Below are 24506 nucleotides of genomic sequence, written 5' to 3'. Positions count from 1 at the left end.
AACGTGGAAGAGTATGTCTTTCATCTTGATGTCGACGAGACAACAAAAATTGAAGAGAAAAATGAAATATCGCAGACAGTTACGAGCACAGACTTGAACATGATTTTAGCTGCAATATCTGCTCAAACATCGACAGTGCCATCTCAACTGGCAGAACAGAAGACATATATGGCATTCCAACTGGAATCGCAAGAGACACGCATAACATCCAAGATGGAAACTCAACTGGAAGAACAGAAAACGTATATGTCATCACAGATGGAATCCCAAGAGACACGAACAACATCAAAGATGGAAACACAACTGAAAGAACAAGAGGCACGCATAACAGGACAACTCGAAGCGCAAGAGGCGCGTATATCATCAAAATCGGAACGCGTATGGACGAGAAAATAACGCAGTTTGAGGAAAAAATCGAAGCCGAGGTGGATGCTTTGAGAGGTCGTATACAGGAGTTGCAATTAAATCGCCCAGCTGTTTCAGTAAGCAATCCAAAGGTAAAAACACCATCCTTTGACGGCTCTGTTCCTTTCCAGGTCTTTAAGCTACAGTTTGAGAAGACCGCAGCAGTGAACAACTGGAATGCTGAAGATAAAGTTGCAGCTCTATTCGTAGCATTGAAGGGGCAGGCAGCCGAAATCCTACAGACGATTCCCGAAGGAGAGCGGAACAACTATGAAGCATTGATGGCCGCTGTCGAGAGACGTTATGGAAGCGAGCATAGAAAACAGATATTCCAAATTGAGTTGCAAGGCCGTCACCAAAGAGCGAATGAAACTTTGCAGGACATTGCCTCGGATGTTGAAAGATTGGCTCATCTCGCAAATGCGGAAGCACCCGTGGAATACACCGAGAGGGTAAAAATCCAGTTTTATAAATGGCATACGGGTCGTGGAAACGAAGCGAGCTACATACGCAAACCCAAAGCTGACATTTGCTGGAACGGTATCACATGCATTTATTCAGGAAACAGCGTCGCTTTTGTGTAAGCCAGTTTTCAAAGCACGCCGTATGGAAGTAGAAAGGCCAGAGTGGGTAGACGCAATATTGGAGGTGCTAAAAGGATCGCAAAAGCGGAGTGGAAGAGTTAGCAAATGCTTCAAATGCGGGAAGCCCGGTCACATTGCACGTCATTGCGATCTTGGTCCTAATAGTTCCAACAATGTGGGTGGCCGTAAACGCAAAGCTGGAGGAAATAAGCAAGAGCGTGTCAGATGTAAAGAACGAAAACTTGCCCCAGCTGTTGAATGTCCTGTGATATCTGTGTCGCAAATTGGAAGAAAATCGAGCAGTCTTGCCGTCGAAGGAAAGCTGGATGGCAAAGAACGTGTACTGACTGTAGATACGGGCGCATCTCATTCCTTGATTCGATCTGATTCGGTCTACAGGAGAGTAAAGTCATTACCTGGAGCAAGGTTGCGTACGGTCACTGGCGAGTATAACCAAGTCCGGGGAGAAGTGATCTGGGAAGTCTTAATTGGGAAGGTCATGGTTTTACACAAATTCGTTGTGGCGGAGATTGTTGATGAAGTTATATTGGGAGTGAATTTCTTGGTTGACCATGACATCAAGATTGATATGCAGAGAAGCCTGATGCGTTATGAGAACCAGGATATACACTTAACTTCAGTTTGGAGAAAGGGTTCAGCAGTAAGCGAGTGCTGGTGGAGGAGATTCGACAGAGACCACGAAAGTCAAGGAAAGTAGATCGAGCAAAGATTGATGGATCGAATAGGCCAAATAAAGCGAAATCAAAAGTACCTTCGAGAGAAACACTGGCATTGACTAAATGGACGCACTAAAACGACTGTGTATATTTTTCTGGGGAATAAAGCACACTTTTGTGGGGGGTTTAAGGTACCACTAGCACTTCACTTCACACACCGTCACGTAAAGAAAAATGCACCTTTTAAATATGAAATGTTTAATATATTTTTTAATATATTTTTTAATTGAAACTATTTAATAACTATAGTTAAACTTCCTTAACGGCACTCAAACAAACTCTTTAACTCGAGAACAATAATGAACGTTAGCGGGCGATAGTTACAGACGAACTAAAACTTACATATTAAGCAGTAAAATGTTCAGCCTCCTGCGCAGCTAGGAAACGGTAACTATTTATATGTTCGTATGTATGTAAAAGGAATGTACAAAGTTGAGTGCACGGTACTTACAATACACAAAAATTTATAAATTCTTTGTTTAGAGGGTGGTTCATTAAGGTAAGTATTTTAACACATTTGCAGGGTATTTCATTAGGTAAGTATTTTTGCAAAAGGTAAGTATCTTAAAAATAGTTAATATTTCAATACTTCATGTTACAAATAAATTTTGTAAAATCATTGTATACTACAATTTATAGGTCAATTAAATTTGGGCTCATGTCTCCAACAGACTGAAAGAATGCAGGGGTGGTTTCAAGCCAGCGCGCACTTCTGTTGGGAAACGTCGGAATGATACTATGTGAAGCCAATCCGTCAAGAGCAAGCTCTACAAAGTAGTTCATTGGTCAAACAACAGAGTGCGAGGGAACGATCCAGGATAATGAGTAGTAAGATGAGACGCAGGTACGATGAGAACAATAATTCCGAAGGTTTCTTGGCGGGAGATTTGGTACTGTTATACAACCCTCACCGGCGGAAAGGTGTTCCATCCAAATTTCGGTGCAGTTGGGAAGGCCCGTACAAAGTTGTGAAGAAGATCAGTGATACCATGTACCGCCTACAAACCATTGGGAAACCACGAAATAGAAGAGTGTTACATTTGGAGATGCTAGCGGCGTTTAGATCGGGAGATTTGTCTGATCGGGACGATCAGACTTAGGTGGAGGGCAGTGTTACGAATATTAGTGACACTAAGTGATACTCACATCACTAGTCTGATGCTAAGTAAATGAAGCCACAATAACAATAAAGCAGGCAGTCACTTGTATCTACATAAACGAAACAATCATTATGTCTACACATATGTACGTACACACAGCGGAGAAGAGACGCACAAACACATGCATATATCTTATCTGAGATGCTCCCAAATGTAGGCAATTATCTGTGGAAGTGTCGCTCACATATACACGCGCATATGAGAAGCTATACACGTGCATCTGTAGTTATAATTTTAAAGCAGTAACTAAGTTAATTCTGCTAACGCCTGGAAGTATGGAACGAGGCAATCGAAGAGTATAAAAGCGGCAACAGTAGAGGCCCGAGATTCAGTTTGGTTTAAGCAAGCTATTAGTTGCGAAGTATAAGTGTTATTTTGAAGTAGGCTAATAAAGACCATTTTGCATTATCGAATATTGGAGTTATTTATTCAACAGTTTAGTGATTCGAACGTTAGCAGAAGGTTGCAAATCAGAGGAATTCCAGTAAATTCGTTACAATATCATATATACGACCGATCACTATGATTTTTTCAGACAACAATATATGCTATATACGTAAGCATTCGGTGAAATTTGAAGCCTCTAGCTGTTGAAATGGGGCGGCAATTACGAAAAGCTTCTTCTCTGAAAAAACGGTTGTGGGGGATATATGCTATATATACGACGGATCTCATCCATTTTTTCAGACAACAATATAAGCATATGGTGAATTTTCAAGCTTAAATCTGATAAATTGAGGAAGATATGACAAAAATCCTCTTTCTGAAAAATCGGTTGTATGGGGGATATATAATATAGTGGTCCGATCCAGCCGGTTCCAACATATGTCTAATCGGACACCCAAATGTACCCGCTCAAAAAATTTTATCAAGATATCTCAAAAATTGAGGGACTAGTTTGCATACAAACAGACAGGCGGACAGACGGACAATCAACTCAGCTCTTCATCCTGATCATTTCGGTATACTTATTGGTGCGTCTATCTATTTTCCTTTAAGGACTTACAATTTTGAGATTCGTGACAAACTTAATATACCATTTCATTTTCATGAAAGGTATAAAAATTTGGTGACCAGCCTGCTATCAATTCCAAGAATGCTAATAAGGGGAAGAGATATCACAATCCATGATCGCATCAGTTTCACCTAAAATTATACATTTTCTCTTGTTTCTTAAATGATAAAATTTTACACAACGGTGATTTGAAAAGAGAAATCATTACTTCTTTAAATGCATTAAAAATAAATGGATTAATATACTTTTACACATGCATAATTTGTCCAACACCTGACAAACTGATCGTCGACTTCAGCCAACTTGCATCAGCCGTCATTGCCAATGGATATGGTGAATCAGTTATCATAACACACAATATATGTATGTAGGTACCTAATAATAAAATAGATTGATTTGCGTGTGTGTAATAAATTTATTTTTGTTTGGCAAGCGTATCTGTATGTGAATTCTTTGTGCATAATTTGCTTGTTTTCTTTGTTTTGCTCGCGTTTACTTAAATTGAATTTTATTTTCTCTTTTGTATAAGGTGTAAGTGTGTGTGCGTGTTTATGTGTGGAATAATTTTCATTCTTTTTCAATAACAAATAAAGACACAAAATTCACCAGTCATTAAGAAACATTGAGCGCGCGCAATCGCCGAAAGCTTTCACACAAAAACAGGCAAACCACAAAAAAAAATAAAGAAAGTTTCAAACCAAGGCGTATTGACATTTATCGTTGTTGCTCTCTACTCCAGCTATGTATGAATGGATTCCCAGCTAAGTACAAACACAAACTCGCTTTTTGTTGAGTTTTATAGGTTATTTTGGGCGATTTAGTGGAATGTAAACAACGTTAAAACAGAGCGCATGAACAAAGTAAGGCAGTCACCTCTGAAGCGATTCAAATGCTTAGGGTTTTCGGGATTTTTAAAAGAAAATTACGGGATTGGGATAGGACTTTTTGGTGAGGTCTTATAGGGAGTTTACTATTCGAGACCCTATTCCTATCTCTAGATCCGCTAACAGCTTGAGTATCTACGGCTAGTACGCATTTTTTCTTTCACTTAAGATAAAAGTGTTTTATCAAATATCTTTTGGATAACATAAAGGAAAGGCACGTTCGACTAGAAGGGGAGAAGTAAAACTGTTTTGCTGACAGTCTGACTAATATCAGTAGCGTACCGGATTCATATCCGTCACCTACGTTACGCTCCCTAAGCCTTCGAGAAATTTCTTTGCGCTTACAACAAACAAGAAAACTCCATATAGAATACGCAACGACCATAATCGTAACAACTACTTGGAATTACTTAATTGCCAAAATAAAATACATTTGTTGAATTGCAAATTTTGATATATTCATATGAATGAGGATAAGTTGTGGAGTACTCGTATATTCTTTAAAAACGATTTAAGTAGAGGCAGTGTTCTTGATAACTCGATTAGAATGGAAATGCTATTCGAAAACGGTTAAATTACATACTTTTTATTAATGTGAAAGAGATTCCTTTCGAATAGTGTTACTTAATAAGACCCCAGAGTTAATTTCGTATCCTGCTTAGACAAAATTGCGTAAACGGACAAAACAAGTAAGGAAGGCTAAGTTTGTGTGTAACTGAACATTACATACTCAGCTGAGAGCTCCAACTCCCTACTCCCTACCAGCACCATTGGCGGACAAGCAGGATGCCTACTACGCATACGAGGAAGACACGGCCAAAATAAACGAATTGCAACCCATGCGGCGGTCGTGTCCAATTTTCGGCGAATGGCCCCCACGACCAGCGTCGACAGCGCCATCGCATCCCCGTACGCACATCTCCGTCTGGCGGATCTACAGTTTTATTCATCTGCCCCGATCCGCCTCGTACTAGGGACAGACGTATATGCCGAAATAATGCTACCAGGGATTCTGCCCACCACGTTTGGCCCTTTGCTGGCTCAGAGTACCATCTTCGGTTGGGTACTCTCGGGCACAACCAAGGCCTAACATGAAAATGTTCGGTAACGACCGAAATCCATGAATTTTTACACTTTTTTTATTTTTTATTGAATTCACAATGGAGGTGTGCGTTTAAAATCTTGTATCATTACAATAAGTTCTTTTTTTTGAATTTTCTTCATACAAAATTCACAAGCATAGAATTTCCAATGAATTGGTAATAAACGGCAAGAAATATGAACACGTATATCTTCTTACTTCTTTTCGCAATCCCTAGCTCTAGGCAAACCTGGCTCACGCCTTACACCATAACGGGAAAATTGGTGAATGACCGAGGCAGCAGCAACCAAGCTCCCACCATTTTGCGTGCCGCCAAGCCGGCGGACTGTCCGGCATTATGTTAAGTTAGATATAATTAATTATAAGTTTTTTTACTTTTTTTCTCTTCTTCACGGTCGGTGATCCTTGGCGGACTGTGATGTTGCGTACCGCAAGGGGGGCGGCATGTTTAGGCCCAATGCCTAACTTTTATCTGATTGACGGCGCCCCTCCCTAACGTTTTAATAATATTTCCAGCCACCCACACTCACGCCGCATTTGTGTGCATGCATGCACATGCATGCGTTTCATACGCATGCACGTGTGTGTGCGGGTTGTCAGCACCCATGCACGTATATGTGGGGGCTGTTGTGTGTGTGGCTTTTTTTCCCCTCCTTAATACCAGAGGACTTTTGCGAATAGATTTATTAAAAAGATTTTTCATCAAACATTACAAAATAATAGGACGCTGAATAGTAGCGAATATCAGGAGGTACAATTAAGATCACGTTATATGGAACCATGGGACCAGTATTGGTGTTTGGAATATCATAAGTGTTATGCACACTATGACCAATTTGGGAATGCAATATTCATATTATTTATGTCCTCAATACCGACGCCTGCGATGAGATTTATTTGACAAAGGCTTTTATATTCCATTTGAAAAGATAAAACAATCGATTGGTAAAGTTTTCTATACATTTCCTTTGACGGCACAGAAATAATTTTTTCTCATAGCCTTATATTAAGTTGTATTGGATATTCATTTAATAGAAACGGCCGCTTAAAAAATAGTAAACCTAGCACAACATAAATCATTGCATATTAGTTTATTTAGTATTACAAGATTTTGAACTTGAGCGTACAGAGAACTTGAATGTAGACCTGACCGAGAGTATAATAGCTTACGGTTAGTAGAATTTGTAACCTAAAATATATATCGTCGGTGAAAGCTCGGACCAAGACTGTCGCCTCCAAGACTGTCGGCTTACTACCGGGCTATGGGATTATTTTCACTTTTTGTTATTAAGGCCCATCTATGGTAGAAAACTTTTATATGTGGTTCGAGCTTTCATAGACGATATGAACCGTATTTATATCAATGAATATGTGTGATGGAAAACCTCATATTTCATTTTCCATAAATTTAGGTGTCGTGTGCTTCACAATAAAAGACGTTACGCTTATATGCATCCACAATTCATTGCGGACGTTATGAAACCAGTGAAACCTGATGAAATTATGGATCAGGAAGTACCGAACTTATCTGGTGGTGGAACGAGTTCACATCCAGTCACAGCACGCAACTATCAATCAACGAACAAAAAGAGGGTGAGTTTAGAACTTGACTTGCTACTAATGTAGATGCTCACATCGTCCGATATGTATAAGCATCTAGGTTTGCATTTTAACTTGTTTTATAATTTGTTGCCAGTCCTTCTTTCACAAAAGTTTTTGTTTTTGCTAATTTTTCGATTTTTTCATTGGAAAACTCGAAATTTATGAGTAGAAGAAATTCTGTTTTTCTTTTTTTTTTCAAAAGGTTTTGGGTGATGGGATGAATTTTCGTAAATTCTGTTGGCCGAGTGCCTTTGAACGAGTGCATATGCATTATGTGGCAGATCATGGATCTGCGTTAGGGTTCTGGTGTCCTCGCTCTGGGGAGTGAGTGAATTGGGGTTTGATTTTGGACATTGAAAATAAGTATTTTGTGGCAGATGCGGATCTGCATTAGGGTTGTTGGTTGGCCTCGTTCCGGGTGAACGAGAGCTGGGGTTGAATTTTCTGACAGGAGGTATGTGGAGGAACGGACGGATTGTTAGGAGGAACTCGTGGTCCTCCTACACTCGATTTCCGTAGGGAGAAGGATCAGTTTGACCAAAGGTCGTCTGACTTGACCCTTCTCGGTTATGAGGTCGACTACACGTACTCGGTTATCTTCGCCGGGGTGTACGTTGACGACTCTACCTAACCTCCATTCGTTGGGAGATAAGTTGTCCTCTTTGAGGACGGCGAGATCTCCCACTTGTATGTTTTCTTTGGGATGCTTCCACTTCACTCGTTTTTGAAGTTCGGATAGATATTCCACCTTCCATCTCTTGCAGAAAGTATGATGGAGGGCTTTGAGTTTCTGCCACCGATTTATCATCGAGGCAGAGCTCTCACTAGCATCTGGTTCTGGCGGAGCCAGTAGGTGGCTGCCCGTTAGGAAATGTCCTGGGGTTAGTGGTTCCAGATCCGTTGGGTCATTCGACCCTGGGCTGAGTGGGCGCGAGTTGAGGCACGCCTCAATCCTGCACAAAATGGTTTGGAACTCCTCCATGGTGTACTTATGGGGAGATGCGATCTTCTTGAAGTGGCTTTTGAAGCTCTTCACCCCCGCCTCCCACAAGCCGCCCATATGTGGAGCGCCAGCGGGAATAAAATGCCAAGTTAATGCTTGATGGCTATACTTGGAGACTGTTTTGTCTCGGCTCTCTGCCAGGAAGGCTTTGAATTCCGATCGTAGAGATCTGGAAGCTCCGACAAAGTTCGTACCATTGTCGGAGTAGATGTTCTTCGGACATCCTCTTCTCGCGATAAAACGCGAAAAGGCCGCGAGGAAGCCTGGGGTACTAAGGTCACTAGTGGCTTCTAAGTGGATGGCCTTAGTGGAAAAACAGACGAACAGGCATACGTAGCCTTTTGACAGTCGACATCCCCTACCGCGGTAGCTTTTGATGTCGAAAGGCCCCGCAAAGTCTACCCCGGTATTGGTGAACGCGCGGGTAAAAGTAGTCCGCTCGCAGGGAAGGGTCCCCATAAGTTGGGACTGTGCCTGCTTTCGGTGAATAATGCAGGTTTTGCAATTGTGGATGATGGCTCTGATCATGGTCTTGACATTCGGTATCCAGTATTGGGTTCGGATAAGACGGAGCATGAGCTGGTTCTCGCCATGAAGGGAGTCATGATGAGCCATCATAACTGTAAGGCGAGACAGCCTACAATTGTACGGCAAGATGATCGGATGACGCTCATTGTATGACATGTCCTTTGAAGCCCCTAGACGCCCCCCTGTTCTAATAATATCATCTTTGTCGATATATGGATTTAGGGACAGTATTTCACTCTTGCGATCGATAGGTTCCCTATTTCTTAATTTTAAATATTCTGTCCCGTAAAATTGTTTCTGGCAGACTCGTATTAATGCTTGAGTCGTTGCCTTAATCTCATCGGCTGAGATTATGCACGACTTTTCTTGGAACACTGCTTTGGTTTTAGGATGCGTTCTTTTATAGAATCTCCTAACATAAGATAAGACTCTCAAAGCTCGTGGCAAATCTGAAAATCGTTCAAGAATATCTGTATGATCTACCCTTGTCGTGGCATACGATTGTGCCCTCTTTTCCTCAACGGACGTGTTGTAATCGGCATCTTGTGCTGGCCAGTGAGAATTGTCTTCTTGTAGCCAAGAAGGACCCTGCCACCACAACGAATTGTTGACCAAATCTGACGCTAGTTGTCCTCTGCTCCCTAAATCCGCTGGGTTAGATTCCGAGTCAACGTGAAGCCAGTCCTTGTTACCGACCATATCGAGGATCTTGGTGATTCGATGTGCGACGAAGGTTGACCAAGTACAGGGCGGCTTGCGTATCCATGCGAGTACGATGGTTGAATCCGTCCAGAGGTGAACTTTTACTGGTCCCAAATGAATATTTCGGAATATTGATTCCATGATTTCTGCGAGCAGCACGGCGCCGCAAAGTTCTAAACGTGGTAGTGAGATGGTTTTCACTGGGGCTACTCGGGTTTTGGCTAGCAAGAGATTTGTGAAAATTTTATCGTCCCTTTTTACGCGCATGTAGATTGCTGCTGCATATGCCTTTTCCGATGCATCGCAAAAACCATGTATTTCGATGTCGTCCTCGGGCGTAAAATTTACCCATCGCGGTATCCTAATGTTATCTATTTCGTTATAGTGTTGGGTGAAAGTTTCCCACCGTTCTAAGGTAGTTGGGGAGACAGGTTCATCCCACCCGGTGCCCTCTAACCAGATGTTCTGCATTAGTATTTTTGCTACTATGACCATTGGTGCAAGCCAGCCTAAAGGGTCGAAAAGTTTGGCTATAGCGGATAGGATTGCGCGTTTGGTGATGTTCTCGCCATTCTCTAAAACTCCTGCGGTGAAGTAAAACATGTCTGAATGCGCGTTCCATCGTATTCCGAGTGCCTTCACCGAGCTAGCCTCTTCAAACGCTAGGAAGTCCTCGCTGAGCAAATCCGTTTTGGGGATGTCCTGAAGGATTTCCTCACAATTGGATGTCCACTTGCGCAATGGAAAGCCAGCTGAGTGTAATGCTTCGCGAATCTCGTTCCTTGCTTTGATGGTTGACGCTATTGTATGTCCTCCAGATAAAACGTCGTCGACATACATACTTTCTCGTAATATACCCGATGCTATTGGGTGCGTATTTTCTACATCATCAGCCAATTGTAGAAGTGACCGTATCGCAAGGTAGGGGGCGCAGTTTACACCAAAGGTGACAGTCTTTAGTTCGTAAAGACTGATGGGTTCGTTGGGGGATGTTCGATGGACAATCCGTTGAAATTTGGTGTGATTTTCGTTCACCCAAATTTGCCTATACATCTTTTCGATGTCACTATTAAAGACAAAGCGATACAGTCGCCAACGTAAAATTAAAATAGGCAAGTCTGCTTGGAGTACTGGACCTGGGTGGAGTATGTCGTTTAGACTAATGCCATTTGCTGTAGGACTTGACGCGTTGAAGACGACGCGCACCTTGGTAGTGGTACTTTCCGCCTTTACAACGGCGTGGTGGGGCAGGAAATAATTATCCGAATCGTCGGATGGTACATTATTTTTAATTTTTCTCATATGTCCAAGCGTTTCGTATTCGGATAACACCTGAACATACTCTTTCCCTAACTCTTGGTTTTTCAGTAATCGCCCCTCATTTCTGAAGAATTGTGAACATGCGCGCTTTAGAGACGGTCCTAATGCAATCTTCTCAGGGTAATCCTGCCTGAATGGTAGCGAGACTGTATATCTTCCACTTTCATCACGTTTTGTTGTGTCCTTAAATAATTGTTCACAATACCTTTCTTCTTCATTAAGCATTTTGTTTTTGGGAACATTTTCTACCTCCCAGAAAGCTTTTAATTGGTTGTCCAACGCAACCTCGTTGTAGAATGACATGATGCTCTTCGTTGGACTCGGTGATTCGGTGCGACCGGTTAGTATCCAACCGAACACTGTCTCTTGGGCCAAAAGTGTATTTAGTACATTCTTTTTCAGACCGCTCAGTATAATTTGGGGATATATGTCTCCTCCAAGTATGAGGTCTACATCTTCGTTGATGTAGAACCTCTTGTCTGCCAAAACCAAGTCTGGGAATGCCTGCATAGTCATGACGTTGATATGGCAGGATGGAAGATTCCCAGTGAGTTTGGCTAGGACTAGAACGGGTGTAGTCAGGCTGAAGCAGGCATCCACTGGTGAACGTAATTCAATTTTGGATGCTTCTTTCACCTGAGCCGACACCGAATTTGTGATGCCTGAAACTTGGGCATGCATTTTTCTCGCTGGCAAATTGATTCTGCGTTTCAGTCTTTCAGTTATAAAGGAACATTCAGACCCTGAATCAATTAATGCCCGTGCGGAGAAGTCGGTACCATTATGGCGAATGTGTACGCGAGCAGTTCCTAATAGCACGCCTGTGCTGGAATTGGCATGACAGGATTTTACATTCTGGTTCGCAGATTGTCGCGCCTGTGCCGAAGTTGTTGGGCTATTATCCGCATCTTTGAAAGGATTGCGTACAGCCGTGTGCTGAGATGTATCCGCATGCAGGAGCGTGTGGTGACGAGAGTGGCATTTGGAACAGTTGTAGGAACTGGTGCACTTCGTCACGGTGTGTCCTGGGGATAAGCAATTCAGGCAGCCACTTGTGGATTTTATAAATTTAATCCTTTCTATTGGGGTTAAGTCGCAGAAGCGTGAACAGTTGCGTAATCTGTGTTCAGGGGATTTACACATTTTACAAATTGATTTTATTGTTTGCTTGGATACTTTCGTTTGAAAAGCACCAAGTCTTTTCGTAGGGGTTTCCGTTGATTGTCGCGACGCGTTTGGTTTTTGCACTTTCGAAGTGGCATGCCCTGTAAAACCAGACACTGTTTCAAGTGTCTGAAACCGATTAGACAGGAATTTATCCATATCCTCCCACTTGGATATGTCTATTTTATGGTCTATACTTTGCTCCCAAAGAGCCAGCGTGCTCTCTGGTAACTTGGTTGAGCATAGATAGGTCAGGATTGCATCCCAATTGGAAGTGTCAATTTTGTGGCATTTGAGGGACGAAATACAATTATTTATATCATTTTGCAGCTTTTTTATTGAACTGCCACACTCACTTTCTACCTTTTTTAAGTTAAATAAAATTTGTAGTTGTGTGTTAACTAAGATACGTTTGTTTTCGTATCTTTCACACAAGTTTTTCCAGGCCATCTCGAAACCTTCATTTGTGAGAGGGCATTTTTTTACGATATCTTTTGCTTCGCCCTGCGTTTTGTTGCTGAGAGCTTTGGAGACAAAATAAGGGAAAATAACCATGTAGGAAAATGAACCTAGGGTAACCCTGGAATGTGTTTGTATGACATGGGTATCAAATATAAGGTGTTAAAGGGTATTTTAGAAGGGAGTATGCCATAGTTCTATAGGTGGACGCCTTTTCTAGAATGTGTTTGTACGATATGGGTATCAAATTAAAGGTATTAATGAGGGTTTTAAAAGGGAGCGGCCCTTAGTTGTATATGTGAAGGCGTGACTCAGGGTGACCCAGAACATCATCTGTCGGGTACCACTAATTTATTTATATATGTATGTATGTATGTATTTATTTGTTCCCAGCACAACAATTTTGACAAATTATTTAACAGTGCTAGTCATGAATAGCATGCGCTATACAAAATTGAACATTTATAATAATAATAAATTAGATTAATCAAATTAAATTAAATATAACGGATAATAGTGAAATATTTATGTATGTAAATGTAAATCTTAAAACTAAATAAAAGTAATTAATAAATATTAAAAGACAGCAGTAGTGATGATAACCTTTGGCTGGTTATAGATCGAATAATATTTAACAAATGAAGAAAGAAGACACAGAGAAAGGAAAAGGACTTAGAAATGAACATTTTAACAACATCAATTTGAGATACAGTTTAAGAGTCGTTAAAAAATGATGTTAGCTCTTTTTTGAAGTGCAGAGCATTACTTAAGAGTCGAAGACTTGTAGGTAGGGAGTTCCAAAGACGTATTGCAGTAACAAAGAATTGGCGCTCAGAGGTTAGCGTGCGGTATCTAATGTGCTTAAGAAGAAGCACCGATCTTGATGATTGCAGAAAAATAAGCTTACGATATAGATAGTCAGGTTCCTTCGTGTGTATCAACTTATGGAGGAAGGACAGTGTTTTGACTTTTAAAAGATTTTCGAAAGAAATGTTTAGCAACCTTTCAGCATGTTGTGATACGTGGTCAAGTCTTTTCAACCCATAAACATATCTAGCCATGTTGTTGTAAACAACATTTAGTTTGTTCTTGCACAGATAGTCACAGTTTGAGTAAATCACACAACCATGGAGTAGCGTAGGTATTAAGTACGCTTTAGCGAGAAGTAGTCTTATGTGCAAAGGCGTGAAATACTGTGTTAACCATAGTGTACGAAGCATTCCATACACTTTTCCAACCGTTCTAAAAATATGGTCTTTCCATGTCAATGTTTTGTTAAAAATTACACCTAAGTTTTTCGCCGTATCTACGTATTCTATAACGGAATTGTCGAACACTACATTCTCTAAATCATTAGTGGGAAAAGACCTTGTATGAATAACAATACATTTTAACTTATTCGGGTTTATACATAAGCCATTCATAGCAGCCCATGAAAATATTTGATTCAAATCGTGGTTTAAGTTACTTATGCACAAGCTAGTTTGATCACGAGGACAACACGTAAACAACTGCACATCATCAGCGTAGATATGAACATTACAATACTTAAGGACATCGGGTAAGTCATTGATGTACAGAACAAATAACAGAGGACCCAGGATAGAGCCTTGAGGGACGCCTCTTAAGACATGTAGGAAGTCAGACTTTTCACCATCTATACATACTGCTTGAGTCCTATCGCCAAGATATGATCTTATAAGGGCAACTGCATGACCAGAGAAGTTAAATAGGTTTTCCAGCTTCCTACAGAGCAGAGTGTGGTCTACAGAATTGAAAGCTTTGGAGTGGTCAAGAAGTGTTAAGAAGGCAATGTAACTTTCATCCACTCGCTCACGAATTTCGTCTGTCACAGATAATAGTGCCGTTGTACAGCTCCGTTGTGACCTGAAACCGGACTGACTGTCTGACAGGAGCTTGTATTCATGTACATATGATACGATTTGCCCATGTATAATACGTTCAACGACCTTAGAGAGGAAAGGGAGTATGGCTATTGGTCGATACTCATTATTTTGTTTACGGATTGGAATAACTTTTGCAGCTTTCCAGTATATTGGGAAGACACCGGTCGTCAAAATTGAGTTGATCAAGTAAGTAATGTGGGGAAGGATTTTTGGAATAATGACTTTTAAAAACTTTGAACATATACCATCAAGCCCCATTGCGTTAGACTTCACAGAAAGTATGTCTTGGACAACATCACAATTATCGACACAAACAAACTCGAAAGGGCTACTGTCAACATTAACACGCGCGGAGTAGTTATCAATGCACACATTGTCGGCTGAGTTTGGTAGTCTTACAAAAGTATTATTTATTTCGTTGATGTCGACATCAGGAAGATGAAACAGGTCACTTTTGGGCTTACCAATTCCTATTTGTTTGATTTTGTTCCACTTTTCTTTTGTATCCAAATCAGAACTAAACTTATACTTAAAATAATTTGCCTTGGCCAGCCTTGTGGCTTTGTTTGCAATAAGCCGAGCCGTTTTAAAGCAACTATGCGCTTCCACTGTTTTGTACCTTTTCCACCGTGAGTAGGCTTGGTTACGAAGGTGGATAAGGTGTTTTAATGTAGCATTGAACCAAGGGCTATTCTTGTATTTAGGTGTTTTTATTCTTAGTGGAACGTAATCATTGAATAACTTATTTATGTTATCCTGCAGAAACTTTGTCTGGTCATCAACCGATGTCAACGTACGAATCAAGCTCCATTCAACCGACACTCAACGGACTCAGAAAGAGAATAATAATCTATACTTCTGTAATCGCGATACGCGAACGAACTTGGTCTACATGATGTTTGGTTGTTGTAATTTTAATTTAGTTGTAATTTAGGAATATCAGGTCGTGTTTTGAGAAGCAGGAGGCGGATAGTTGCGTGTAGTGAATCATTTTATGAAGATCATTGACAAAAAATAAATCTAATAGAGAAGAGTTAGTATTTGTGAAATGCGTTGGTATAGCACAGTTTGTGGGAAAAAGTCCCAGAGATTCCATGCTTTGTCTTAAAGTGGCATCCACCAGTAGGTTACTATTAAAATCTCCAGCGATGATAATATTGTCAGTCTATTAGTAACGATTGAAGAAATTCAATAAATGCGGAAAAATCTACTAGTCGATTCGGTCTGTATGCACAACCGATAAGAAGCCTACTATTATTTTTAGAAAACATATGAACAAACACATATTCCACAGGATCACCTGGACTAGAACAACAACACAATTTACAGGACATACTATTTTTTACATAAATCGCAACACCACCACCATGACCACTTCTATCAACTCTGAAAAGTGGGTATCCATTTATCTTCACCATGTCATTTTTACGAAACGAAGAAAACCATGTTTCTGAAACACATATGACATCAATATCGGAGCTTTCTGACAGAAACCTCAACTCGTCAAGCTTTTTATAAGGGCTTTGCGCATTGATATGGACAACTTTCAGCCCGTTGGGTTTTTTTGCTGACTATGCGCAACAAAGTAGATAGACAGTCTTTGGAACTCGGGGACTCACTATCGGAGACCAACATTATAAAAATAATTAAGTGAATGATTTACACTGAATTTGGCTAACAACATAATTAACGATTTTGTGATGTTGTAGGTGGAAAAAAGACAGAGAAGAAATAGATTTGAAGAGAGCAAAGAGAAATATTTATTAGCGGGAGGCTGTTAGTTAAGCCCTTGGTGGCCCTCCAGGGCGTTGTTCGCAACCGGCGTGTCGTCTTCACGAAAGGAAGTATTGTTTTCCGGGTCGAGACTGTCGAGAAAACTCAGGCTGGGGACTGCTTCGGGTCGGTCGCTGATTTTTCGTTTTATATGCACCATACCGCGCATTGTAAAGACCGAAAAACCTTTTTCCTCTTCTTTAGATGGATCGCAGCCTTGAAGATCTCATAGTTGTTTTTGGTCAGCGATGCATTAACAAAGATAGGCTCATTGGAATTTATTCCCACATGCACGAGTCGCAGCCCTTTGGTGTTGTTGTGGCGCCTGAAGCTCGCAATCGTTTTCAACAGCGTATTTCGGTCCGCGGGTGAGTAAAATTTAATGATAACGGCCGGATCAACCGTACCGTGGGGTAGTTTACGTTTCGGCCGAAAAACACTTATTAGGGCGGGTGGCTGTAAGTTTAGCGTGAAGCAGAGGTGGTGGAAAATCTTTTGTAAGTTTTCCCCTTCCTCAAAGGGAATCCCATGAACTCGGACGTCGCATGCAGCAATTTGGAGTTCTTGCTTAGATAAAAAGTTTTCTTGCTTACCTACTCTCTGTTTTAGTGTGGCTATTTCATTTTCGAGGTGCCCAATCCTCTCAAACATACCCTCCATGCGATTAATTCTGCCACTTAAATCGTTTAACTCCTTCTTCAGGCCTTCGAATTTATCTTCCAGTTTTCTGCATGTAAATTCCATCATACGCTTTTCTGCTTCCATTATTTTATTGGACAACGAGTCATTGTACTTTATCTGTCGTTGGTCGATTGTACGGATGAGGTTAGGGGATGAATCGCTTAGACGAGGAGCCTTTTTAATTATTTCAGCTTCATTGCCCAAGGTCTCGCCACGACGCTTTCCAGAATTTTGAGACATGGTGTTCCAAAAAAATACTCCGAAAAATAGATGAGTTGGAACCAGGTGGCAGCACAGGTGTAGATGGTAAAATTTATTTTAGGCTATCAACCGATAGATGGCGCGTATGCGAATGTTGAATTACTGAAAGCTTTCAGCACAGGAATTGGCGGGAGATTTTCAGTTGTTGGTAGCTATATTATCAAACTTTCTTTGTTGTACCACTGTTGTTATTGTATTATGACGAATATACTTGTGATTTTCATTAAATTCACTACAAATGATGAGTTTCAGCTGCACTCCGTGCTCCACACTTTGGGAGTTGCTAGAAATTTTGAAACTTATGAAAGTTTATCTTAAATTATCGACAGAAATGATAAAATTTTTGAATTAATTGCACGCTCACTTTAAAACAATACTTCACACGAACAGAGTTGCCATGCCATATGTAATACCACAAACAGTATTTCTGCCATGATTGCAAGGGCTTCCGATTTGGCCCTGCAGAACTTTTTCATTTTCTTCTACTTAATATGGTAGGTGTCACACCCATTTTACAAAGTTTTTTCCAAAGTTATATTTTGGGTCAAAAAACCAATCCAATCACCATGTTTCATCCCTTTTTTTCGTATTTCTATGGCATTTTTTTCATTTTTCGAAATTTTCGATACCGAAAAAGTGGGCGTGGTCATAGTCGGATTTCGCCCATTTTTAATACCAAGATAAAGTGAGCTCAGATAAGTACGTGAACTAAGAGTAGTAAAGTTATGTCGATTTTTGCTCGTGTTAACGGCCGAGCGGAAGGACGGACGGTCGACTGTGTATAAGAACTGGGCGTGGCTTCAACCGATTTCCCGAATTTTTACAGAAAACAGTTATCGTCATAGAATCTATGCCTATACCAAATTTCACAAGGATTGGTAAATTTTTGTTCGACTTATGCCATTAAAAGTATTCTAGACGAATTAAATGAAAAATGGCGGTGCCACGCCCATTTTGAAATTGTCTTTTATTTTTGTATTTTGTTGCACTATATCATTACTGGAGCTGAATGTTGACATAATTTACTTACATACTGTAAATATATTCAATTTTTTGTTAAAATTTGACTTAAAAAAAATTTTGTTTGCTAATTTTTGTTTAGGAGTAACGTTCCTGCCAAATTTGATCACGATATCTTCAACGACTGCCAAATTACAGTTGCAAGCTGTTGTTGTTGTAGCTGTAATTTTTATATATAATAATTCAATTACCTTCTTTTAAAAGTGGAAGGTGGTACGCCCATTGTCCAAAATTTTACTAATTATTCTGCGTCATAAGGTCAACCCATCTACCAAGTTTCATCGCTTTATCTGTCTTGGGTAATGAATTATTGCACTTTTTCGGTTTTTCAAAATTTTCGATATCGAAAAAGTGGGCGTGGCTATCGTCCGATTTCGTTCATTTTAAATAGCGAGCTGAGATGAGTGCCCAGGAACTTACATACCAAATTTCATTAATATACCTCAAAATTTACTCAAATTATCGTGTTTACGGACGGACGGACATGACCAAAATAATTTCTTTTTTCGCACAGATCATTTTGATATATAGAAGTCTATATCTATCTCTATGAGCTCTGCTCAGCTGAGTATAAAAACAACTATGTATGTCCAACAGAGGTGCAAAGAGAGGGAAATTTCCTTAAACAAAGCCCCTATGCCCATGAACATTCGGGGAATGAGTTGTTGGACTGAGCTACCTGGTTCAAATTCTAATGTCAAAGATTTAATTTCAACGGATTTTTCTTCGTAAAATCTTTAAGCGAAGAATTGCAGTCACATAATATATCCTCACAAATACCACCTGCGTTTCGGCGGACGTTTTCTTGTTAAATGGCCCGCCTTGTACACATAAAGCAACTAAATTGTGAGATTATTCAGGTAGACAAATCACATATTCAGCACGATATCTGTCACCACACTTCTACAACAACAATAAGACAGATGCCACCCCCAACTGGACAACCCAACAAGATCTGATTGAAGAGGCCCCGCCTGCCAGGCACTTAAGAACTCATCTCCGTAAGGATTGAAATATGGCACCTGACAACTCAGCCGTATGAAGAAGAGCACTAAAAGGTCCATAACACTACAACAACAACAACAATAACACCCAACTACAACTATCTCTCAGACGTCGGCTTCCAAAAATACCGAAATTTCGGGATACATATTTTAAAAATCAAAACATCACTAAACTATTTGGTACAAAATATTGCATGTATGTGTGTGTGAATAAAATAAAAATGCAATGTACAAGAGCGAGGCGTGAACAGAGGGTGATGATTTGCGAGTGCGTTGTACGTTGGTTCAGCTAATGTTTGATGACTGTGCACATGCAAATGGCTGATAGACTGGGAAGACGTGAGTTTTTAACGGAGCACAGACAGCATGAATATACATATAGTAAATCTATAATAACATTAAATGATTATTAAAATTGATAATAGGAATTGATTCTTTTCACTTATAAAGTTTTACGTATAAAGATGTCTGCACTTTAAAAAAATATTCCTTAGGACTCAAACGAAAGGTTGGTCTAAGTTGAAATTATTACCCACCAGAGGAAGAAGCATGAAATCTTGGCTGATAGAAATAAATTTTAGGCATTGGAAAATGTTTGAGTCTCTGAAAATTACGTGAAGCATGAAAATTTCTGGCGACAACTATTCGAGTTTATTTGAGCGTTATTCAACCAAATTCTAAAGGGTAATGTACTCTAGCTGTCTCTGGTGGCGGCGTTACTGGCAGCTTCCGATTTTTTACAGAATTTTGCCACAGAGTGACAATCTCACAAAACGACCTGGGATCGTTCGATGAAGTACTAAACACATTTATACATAGCCCTCAAAGAATATATATTTGTACTACATAAAACAAACATTTAGACTACTCACCTTCAAATCGGAATCAGCTTTAGCCCACTCTCCCGACAATACATGCTCCCTAAACTTAGATGCAGCTGGATGCTCCAAATAGCACCCTGATTCAGTCATTAATGTTTTCACTGACTTATTCAAACCAATATCTTGTAAGTATTGACCAATCAATCTTATAATCTCTTGATTAGCCTTGTCCAAATGGAAATTATGATTAGCAGCAGGCACTATCGATTGATCATTATCAATTTGCGCATCTGTAGTGCCGCCAACCTCATTATTGGTGAATCCATTGTGTTTTGTGTCATGTCCATTTGATGTAGAATTTACAGGCGAACCGACACCGGCATTATTTAACGACGACGAATCTCCGACAGGTCTAGACGTACTACCACTATCACCGCCCCCACCACTACCATCAGCAGCCGAATTTGCTGAGGATGAAGTGGCTAAAGATGACGCGGACGCGGAAACCGTACCCGAACCGGAACCCGTACCCGACGAAGATGCGTTCGATGTTGTTGCGGTATTTAGTGTTGAGTTTTGCATTTTCGTTGTTACTACGTTTCCACTATTACTACAATTAGTACTGGTTGTAATTTCAGTTGTTTCAACTTTACGGGCAACGACAGTAGAGCCACTTATAGCGCTCACAACACTATCACCACTGCTAGTAGTAGTAGTAGTTGTTGTATCTGTTATTGTCGTTATTGTTGAATTTTCGTTTATATTAGTACTAATATTACTTCTATTCGTTTCACTACTCAATTGATTTTCACAAATATTTTGAACTTGATCTGTTTGATTCAGTCGCTGTTGTGCCGCACGTGAAGTCGACGCTGTTTCTGCGTCAATTGATTCACTCGTACTGAGACCACTATTTCCACTGCTACTTGCTGTTGTTTGTGCTATTTCTGCTGCTGCTGCTGCTGCGGTATTGGTCGTCGTTATCGTTGAATCTCCTACGGCTGCTGCTGCTGTTGATCCTCCTGCTGAACGTCGTCCTTTTTTGCGCGGCGGCTGGTCCTCGGATGAGGCACCAGTTGCAGCAGCTTTTTTGTTATTTTTATCAATTTTGAGTCTCTTTATTTACAGCACGTCAACAAAACACTCTCGAACGTCGCGCGTGCTCTAAAACGCTCTCGCTAAAGCGCTCTAGGCTGGCACAAGCTTTTTGCTCCGTTTCTGCTTCTGCTGGTGATGCCTTTGTTCAAATCGTACCTTTGCGATTTTCTACCTGCTCCTCTATTCTCGACTTCTCAATTTGTTGAACTTTGGAGCAGTTCGTATGTATAAATGTAGATACCTGCGCTGTTGTTTGTTGATACAAAAGAGATTGCTGTAGCGTTTATTTTAATTTTTTATTTTGCCATCTGAGCACTGGCTACAACATTCTAGCTACAATCAACCAAAGCACTCACCTCTGCCAAAACGTCAAAACTGCAGCTACTCTGCTGAGCGAGCACAAACGTCTCCTCGTCGTGTTTAACAAAAAGAAACGTATTGTATTGGGTTGGCCAATTATCTTTGTGTCTGCCTCTTATTACCTTCTATTATTCCACACAAGTTTTCTTCGTATTATGTTGTTTACCTCAGCAAAAAACCAGCACAAATTGAATAAGCTGATAACAGAAAAGAAGAAAAAGATGAAAACAAAAATTGTTAGCATACTGTCAATTGTGAAATAAAAAAAATATTTGATTTTATAATAGTGGCGAATGTAAAATACTTTACACATATTGTATTTTCGAAATTGATAAAAATTAAAGTTCAATGGCCAGTATAAAATCTTTATTTTGAAATAACCAAAATCGCCACATCCTTTACACTCCTCGAAGCACGTCCCGCGTACCGGAATTACTCGCACCTTACTCCACCAAAGCTGTTATTTCAGTAACCCTGCTTAATCCAGCACGTTGTTGTTGTTGTTGTAGCGATAAGGTTGCGGTAACACAGCTCCATTAAGGTGCTAGCCCGACCATCTTGGGAACGATTTATATGGCCACATTAAACCTTCAGGCCATACCTCCCTCCCCACCCTCAAGTTCCATGAGGAGCTTGGGGTCGCCAGAGCCTCGTCTGTTAGTGAAACGGGTTTCGGCGTTCGAAGGTGAGGTTGACAATTGGGATGGAGAAGCTATATATTGCGCTGGCAACCTGAAAAGGTTGCGCTACACAACCCCTTGAATCTGGTATTTTAGTCGCATCTTACGACAGGCATACCTACCGCGTGTATATTCTAACTCCCTAACACGCAGCACGTTGTTGTTGTTGTAGCGATAAGGTTACTCCCGAAGGCTTTGGGGAGCGTTATCGATGTGATGGTCCTTTGCCGGATACAGACCCGGTACGCTCCGGTAACACAGCACCATTAAGGTGCTCGCCCGACAATCTGGGGAACGATTTATATGGCCACATTAAACCTTCAGGCCATACCTCCCTCCCCACCCGCAAGTGCCCGCAGCACGTCTCATTGTGTTATGAGACTTCTTTGTAGGTTTCGTAACAATCTACTAAAATGGAGATAATAAAGCACAAAAGAAAGTTCTGATCGTTATTTGAAATGAACCGCCGGGCTTTGAGCCAAATAGATTTTAATTTCAAACACCGCAAGGTTTTTTCTTTGATTAGTTTCGGTGATTGCCAACATTGATTTAACGCGTTAAGTAGACCAAAAAGTGTGTCTTAGTGAACGAGCTCAAGGCGTACATGATGAGTTCCTGTGAGGTGCAATTTCATCTTGGCGAATAAAAAAAGTCGCATAGAGCAATATCGGGGTTATGAAGGAGGTGAGGCAACGTTCAGATGCCTTTTTTGCCAAATACTCTTCCCGAACGAAAAATGGGTCGGGCCATTAACGGAATGCAAAATCTAGCCATCCTCGGCGAGTTCGGGTTGTTGTTGTTGTTGTTGTTGTTGTAGCAATGCTCGCCCCACCTAATAGCCGCGACCGATCACAAATTGTCATCAATATCCTCTAACGGGAGTCCAAGGAAACTTGCCGTTTCAACAGGGGTGAACCATAAGGAAAGGTGTGTTAGAGGCGTTGGTTCCACATTACAATTAAAGAGATGGTTGGTGTCATGTGGGGACACATTGCAAGCAGGGCATACATTTTGTATGTCGGGGTTGATTCTGGATAGGTAAGAGTTTAACCTGTTACAGTATCCAGAACGAAGTTGAGCAAGAGTGACACGCGTTTCCCTGGGGAGTATGCGTTCCTCTTCTGCGAGTTCTGGATATTTTTCTTCAAGTACTGGATTCACCGGGCAATTCCCGACATAAAGGTCCGACGCCTGTCTATGGAGTTCACCAAGGACCTGCTTGTGTTTTTCCGCTTCATACGGCTGGGTTCTCAGGTGCCGTATTTCCTCAAAATGCTTACGGAGATGACTCCTTAGGCCCCTAGGCGGTGCTGGTTCGTCAATCAGATGTCTGTTGGGATGCCCAGGTTTCTGGGTATTCAACAGAAACTGTTTGGTCAGCATCTCATTTCTCTCCCTGATGGGGAGTATTCTCGCCTCATTATGCAGATGGTGTTCTGGGGACATAAGAAGACAGCCCGTGGCGATTCTGAGAGCAGTATTTTGGCAGGCCTGTAGTTTCTTCCAGTGGGTGGTTTTTAGGCTTGGCGACCATATGGGTGACGCGTAGCACGTAATCGGCTGGCTAATTGCTTTGTATGTGGTCAAGAGCGTTTCTTTATCTTTTCCCCAGGTACTGCCAGCAAGGGATTTGAGGATTTTATTACGGCTCTGAATTCTTGGAACAATTGCGGTTGCGTGCGCACCAAAATGTAGATCCTGATCAAACGTCACACCCAAGATTTTGGGGTGTAGGACAGTCGGTAGCGTAGTGCCATCGACGTGGATGTTCAATATGGTCGACATTTGGGGCGTCCATGTTGTAAATAAGGTCGCGGAAGATTTAGTCGGTGACAATGCCAGGTTTCGCGAGGCGAAAAAACTGGAGAGATCAGGGAGATAGCCGTTTATTTTATTGCATAGCTCATCGATCTTTGGGCCTGGGCCTGTGGCCATTATTGTGCAGTCATCGGCGTAGGAAACGATTGTGACTCCTTCCGGTGGTGGAGGTAGCTTAGATATGTATAAATTAAACAAAAGCGGGGATAGGACACCACCCTGTGGCACCCCTTGTTTAATTCTCCTTTGTTTTGATGTTTCGTTTCTGAACTGCACCGATGCCTGCCGACCACCCAGATAATTTGCGGTCCACCTTTTAAGACATGGGGGAAGGGTGGACCCTTCCAGGTCTTGCAGTAACGAGCCATGGTTGACCGTATCAAAAGCTTTTGATAGGTCTAACGCTACGAGTACTGTT

The 24506-nt window shown here is 41.0% G+C and overlaps 1 protein-coding gene across 5 annotated transcripts in view; it reads right to left on the bottom strand.

The window, feature by feature from the left end:
- Nucleotides 1–24506, bottom strand: part of LOC137253491 (WD repeat-containing protein 26 homolog) — a 79670-nt gene that overhangs the window by 48275 nt on the left and 6889 nt on the right. For 4 of the 5 annotated variants that reach the window (XM_067790487.1, XM_067790485.1, XM_067790488.1 and 1 more), the window contains exon 2: nucleotides 20184–21787. In XM_067790487.1, coding sequence (XP_067646588.1) covers nucleotides 20184–20714 — 531 coding nt within the window. In that variant the 5' untranslated portion in view covers nucleotides 20715–21787. The remainder of the gene's footprint in view (nucleotides 1–20183; nucleotides 21788–24506) is intronic. The other variant, XM_067790484.1, reaches the window with a different exon arrangement.

Source organism: Eurosta solidaginis, chromosome 5, assembly GCF_040869045.1.
Source record: "Eurosta solidaginis isolate ZX-2024a chromosome 5, ASM4086904v1, whole genome shotgun sequence".
In the NCBI taxonomy this organism is placed as follows: domain Eukaryota; kingdom Metazoa; phylum Arthropoda; class Insecta; order Diptera; family Tephritidae; genus Eurosta; species Eurosta solidaginis.
This window is presented reverse-complemented; position numbering and strand designations above follow the sequence as displayed.